At 39.3% G+C, this 5598-nt stretch overlaps 1 protein-coding gene across 1 annotated transcript; it reads left to right on the top strand.

Annotated features, from left to right (window-relative positions):
- Positions 1-977: 977 nt before the first annotated feature.
- On the top strand, positions 978-1879 carry LOC108249429. Its single transcript, XM_017438821.1, has 2 exons — positions 978-1699; positions 1780-1879. Exons 1-2 carry the CDS (start codon positions 978-980, stop codon positions 1877-1879), a joined length of 822 nt encoding a protein of 273 aa, XP_017294310.1.
- The last annotated feature ends 3719 nt before the right edge of the window (positions 1880-5598 follow it).

Here is a 5598-nt window from a genome sequence, read left to right as displayed (position 1 = left end):
GTGAATATTGGTATGTTTTAATACATGCAGACGAGTTAAGAACTTTTTTTTTTTAAATATTAGAGCAGATATTGCTAATAGTTGGTCACAGAGTTTCTCCATGTGCTTATTTGCTAGGGGAATTCCGACTCCTGTGAATGCTGCATGTTAAAGAACATTTTCATTTCCATTTGTGAAGGTATGTGTATTTGGTTCTTTTTTTGTTCTACAATGTTTAAGCTGGTTGTGTTAAGTGCACAAAACATCTGGTCTATGTAAATTTCGCAAACTTATTTTCTTTCATTTCTGCAAGAAATCTATTTTATTGTATTATCGTGAATTTATTTCTGGGAACAATAATATTGTATCGCCCTGAGTTGACGCTGGGCTGCCTGAGAAGAGAGGAATTCCGACTCCTGTGAATGCTGCATGTTAAAGAACATTTTCATTTCCATTTGTGCAGGACACAGTCAGCGACCTGCAATAAACATCAACCAGCAACTCGTGGTCTGATTCTCCTTTCTATCGGAACACAACGCAGAACGCCCGTTACAATCACATCGTTCAAAATAAAGAAATGATTAAACCTCTACAGTGTATACAAGTTCTCATGAAAAAAGTTTGCAAGATTTAAAGTAGTTTTTGTTATCTTGCATTCCAATACAGAAATTTGTGGTCACATTTTTTATTGTTTTTAAAACTCAAATCTGAGTCCTCCTTAAAGAAATCTCTCTTTTTTTCCCTATAGGTCATGGCCAACATGTGATCAAGTTTCCTGAGCATAACGTGCGTCACTCTCAGTTTGCCAATCAAATACAATCTTGTCTATGAAAAGTGAAGAGAGCATAGTGCTTCATTTTATTCATCAACAAGATGACATCTGCCCAGTTTTCTTTCTGTCTGACGTATTTTTTCTTGGTGAACAGGTGAGTTTATTTCTTTTTAACGATAGTATGAATCTTTTAACGTATATGTGTATGATTTTAGTTTGTGAGAATATGCGTTGTTTAATTTCAGCTCAGACAAATCACCAGATTTCCTCAGCTCTTCGACAAGACAGACATTTTGTATCAGTTAAAGTTGGGGACAGCTTGACTCTGCAATGCTTCTATGACCCTGATGTTACTCAGAGGTTTCACTGGTATAAATTAATATTGGCCCAGAAACCACAACTTATTTCTACCTTCAACAAGTATAAAATAAACAGCACTTTTCATGATGAATTTGAAAATCATCCACGTTTCACGCTGGACGCTGGAAAAGGTAAAAATCACCTGAAGATAACAAATCTGAAAATTTCAGACTCAGCTACTTATTACTGTGCAAGTAGCTACTTATACAGGTTTGAGTTTGCAGAGGGTACCATGGTGAATGTAGAAGATTCAGGTTCTAATGTCCAGACTTTAGTTCATCAATCAGTATCTGAGACAGTCCACTCAGGAGGTTCTGTGACTTTGAACTGTACAGTACAAACCGGGACCTGTGATGGAGAACAGAGTGTTTACTGGTTCAGAAGCTCTGAAGAATTTCATCCAGGACTCATTTACACTCATGGAGGCAGGACTCATCAGTGTGAGAGGAAAGCCAGTGGACAAACACGCAGCTGTAACTGCAACCTGTCCATAAAGAACCTGAATGTGTCTTATGCTGGGACCTACTACTGTGCTGTAGTCTCATGTGGACACATTCTGTTTGGAAACGGAACCAAGCTGGACTTTCAGAGTGTAATTTTTCCATCATGGGTTTTCTTTGTAGTTTAAAAGCCAAGTATTTTATTCTCTTTCCTAAATGATTTTCTCCAAATGGGGTGGATTCTGTCGTCTCTGTGTATCTCATGAGAGGAGCTCTGGCCTTCTGTCAGGTTCCACGGAAGCAGGGGGGACCAGACTGCAGCAGGTAGATGCAAAACTTTTTATTTAAAAATACAAAAACCCTGGAAACATAGCCTGATGTGCTACCAGCACGAAAATGCAAAAACCTCTTGAACATAGGACAGGAACATGCACAGAAGATGAGGACCCAATAAACAACTAAGACTACAGTGCTCTTAAATACAAAACAAAGATCATTAGTAAAGTAAGGACAGGTGCGCTAAAAAACCAAACACGTGAGAAACCAAAGGAAAAACCAAAACCCGAAACGAACCAAAACAAAATCCTCACAGTGTCACCATGTTTCTGAGTATTTTACAGGCTGTCTTATTATTCCTGATGCATAAGAGAAACAGACCTAGATTCTAACACACAAGTTTGAACTGTTGAAAGACAGCGGGACTTGCAATAAAAGTAAAAGGTCCGTGTGAAAGCTGAGGGATTAGTGATCTAAGATTTTGTATTTTATTAGTAAAAAAACTGTTGGAACTTTTCACAAGTTTCAGAGTAACTCTCAAATCTGAAGATGGAGGAGTATTTAAAACGGAATTAATAGTGGAGAAAAGAACTCATGGATTGTGAGAATTATTCACAATAATACCAGAAAAAAAAACTGACTTTTTCAGCCTTAACAATGTTTTGATACCTCCACAGGCTCTCAGAACATAACAAAAGACACCTGTAATTTATCTTTTTTTCATTTCCATTCAGCTTTCCTACACTCTTGTCTGGCAGAACGAGTAACATCATTTAACCAAGGTTCAGACTTTGGTTTAGGTCTTGCAGTCTTAAAAGGAGCAACCACATCGAGAACCATTTGACATTTATGATAAAAATTAGAGGTGATTTCATCAGTAGTTAAACCAACAGGAAACTCTGAAACCTCATTAAAAGCAGCAGTAGTCTGTTCAACAGTTGATATATTAAAAACACGACAATGTATCAGAATCAAGGGTTTAAAAATCACAAACGTAAAAAACGTGACAATTGCCAGCGGCGAGTCCCCAAGTAGCGAACAACACAGACAACAATAATCAGTTAGAATGTTTTATTGTGCGCAGGAGGTGGAATCTGAAAGAAGGAGTACTAGAGTTAGTGTCTGAGTCCAGTAGTCTATTGGCAGGTGGCTTGGAGGATTAGCATAAAAGCTAACTTATGTGCGGAGCGAAAGGTGAATTTCTCAGGTGAGTATTTACACAAATAGTGAAGGTGTCTCGTGGGAGGCAGACAGGCTTTGCTCCAGAACCTCGTGAGGGAATATTTACACGGTGCCGGGTCCAGGATGGTGAAGGTGGTGTCTAGGTCGGAGAATGCAGGTAAGGTATTTAGGTAAGTAGTCCTTTGCCAGGTTCAGCTAGTTCCAGTTGTCGTCAACAGGAGATTCCAGGTAAGTGATCTCAGATGAGTGGAGGGAGGTGTGGTACGGGAACACTAAGAGGTGCACAGAAAAACAAGATAAGCTACAGAGTATCATATACGCACAGGTTTCAGGCCGAGATGGATTACCCAATGGAAATCGATGCTTCAGCGGGAAACAGCTCCCTCCAACTGCCTTAAGAAGCCTGGACCAGGATGATGACGACGAGCTGCAGCTGTGAGTAATTAATGGACTGGCAAATCAGGAGTACCGGTGGAGTCAGACAGGCAGCTGAAGGCAGATTGCCACAAAATGGTTTCAAACACAACAGGACAGTGATCAGAAAACAGCCTCACATATTTCAATGTTTAAAACAGGTAAACCAAAGGACAACACAAGTTCCAGGGTGTGATCATGTTCTTGAGTTGGACCCGACACAGACTGAACAAAATTAAAAGAGTCTAAGAGATTAAGAAAATCTTTGACCAACGGCTTGGTGGGACAGCACACATGAATGTTAAAATCACCAACAATTAAAACATGATCATAGTTTGGCATAATCTCAGCCAAGAGGTCCGAAAAATACCAATAAAATGTTTGTCATATTTCAGAGGTCTATAAACAACAGCGCAAAGAGTTGGGCAGGTACAACACAACTCAAACATCAAACACTCAAAGCTGGAGTAATAAACAGAAAAAAGTTGTTTACATGTGAACTTCTTCTTAAAAAGAACTGCAACACCTCCGCCATGTCCAGAAGTCCTCGGCGCATTAAAATATGAACAGCCTGCAGGTAAAAGATCAGAGAAACAGATTGACTCACCAACGCTCAGCCAGGTTTCAGTCACACACATAAAGTCCCAGCCGCGCGTGGAAAAAGTTAATTCAGAATAATAGTCTTATTAGATAGTGATCTAGCGTTCAACAGAGCTATTCTTGTAGGGGCAAACGTCAGAGGAAAAGATGATCGTGGCGCCCAGACCACAGGTCGTAGAATTTCTAAGTTTCTCCCGCAACTCCTAAGGCCGGAAAAACACAGGCGAGTGGGACCACTGCAAACATCAAAGCCCAGAGCGGAATCAGACAGGGTTCAACAGGATCCACAAAGTGCCACGACAGACAATGAACCGATCTGGTCAATGGAGAAAGTGCAAGACATGATTTCAGCTTCACCAGCTTTCCTGTGCGTTTTCCCCGACGTCTGCAGCAGGGCCTGTGATGGTGTCTCCGGGCGGATAGGTGCGGATAATGGAACAGGTACACAGGGACATCAGCCAGTAGAGGAGGAAGCTTGTTGCTAAACCCATTATGATTAAAATAGGCTAGCTTGGTGACAGGTTTGCAAAGTTCTAACGGAGACTGACGTTCATATACCAATAATGACTTAACATCCGTGATAAAAAAGTATCAAAAACAGGACAAACAAAAAGAAAGATCTCAGAGATAGACGGCAAGCCATGGACACTGGCGCCATCTTAGCTCAGAAAATGTGAAGAAGGAGAAAAGTCCTAATCATGAAAAGGAGGTGTCTGAAAAATTATTATTTTTTGCATAATCATGAATAGGAGACTATTAAAACAACAAGGAGCCACATGTTTTGGACTCTCAGGTCAAGGGAGGAGTGGAGCTATCAACTAATCACCACCTGGTGGTGAATTGGATCAGAGAGTGAACAACAATGCTGGTCAGACCCGGTAGACCCAAACGTGTAGTGAGGGTTTGTTGGGAATGCCTGGCAGAATGAATGTTAATGTTATTTATTTAATAAAAATTAATTTATAAATATTTATCCTAATGACTGAATAAGTTAGCACATCCATGAAACTACATTTGCTCAAATTGTTATGGCAATATCTAAAAAGAACTGAAGAAATGATGCCAATGTTGTTAGGATAAAACGTTTTACAATATTATGTGTAAATTCAAGGACATTAATTAATAAATGAATTAATTAGAATCTTTGGTTTTTAAATGCTTCAACTTAATTGAATCAAGGTACATGATGTTGGTATCACTTGAAAGATTTTTTCAAGTTCTTTCAAATTAAATCATTTAAAAATTAAATCATTTAAAAATTCTATTGCAACACAAGTTTTTGTCGCTGTTGTTTTGTGGGTCTGAAGCTGAATAGTTTGGAAATCACTGTTGAAGAAAACGGGGTAAACAGAAGTACACATTGTTCCAATTTCCATTCATTTTACAAGCTGTGTGTAAATTCGGTGGCCCACCCAATTTCAGGGAGGCCCACCTGTAAACTAATTTCTGGTTACAACATTGCCTGATTTCTTCACCTCTCAGTCAGTTTGGTAACAAATTTAATTTTCAGATGCAATCATTTGAACTATGCAGCTCCAAGTTTCCAAATGAAAGTGAAAAAAAGCACAGGTCTGT

The sequence above is a fragment of the Kryptolebias marmoratus genome, linkage group LG1, assembly GCF_001649575.2.
Source record: "Kryptolebias marmoratus isolate JLee-2015 linkage group LG1, ASM164957v2, whole genome shotgun sequence".
Classification (NCBI taxonomy): Eukaryota; Metazoa; Chordata; class Actinopteri; order Cyprinodontiformes; family Rivulidae; genus Kryptolebias; species Kryptolebias marmoratus.
Note: the sequence above shows the minus strand (reverse complement) of the source record. Positions and strands in the feature narration are given on the sequence as shown.

Bases quoted from the DNA above. Each gene is read 5' to 3' on its own strand.
- LOC108249429 (XM_017438821.1), top strand. From the start codon at position 978: ATGCGTTGTTTAATTTCAGCTCAGACAAATCACCAGATTTCCTCAGCT. The intron at 1,700-1,779 runs GAGTGTAATTTT...ATGATTTTCTCC, and splicing joins GGAACCAAGCTGGACTTTCA to AAATGGGGTGGATTCTGTCG.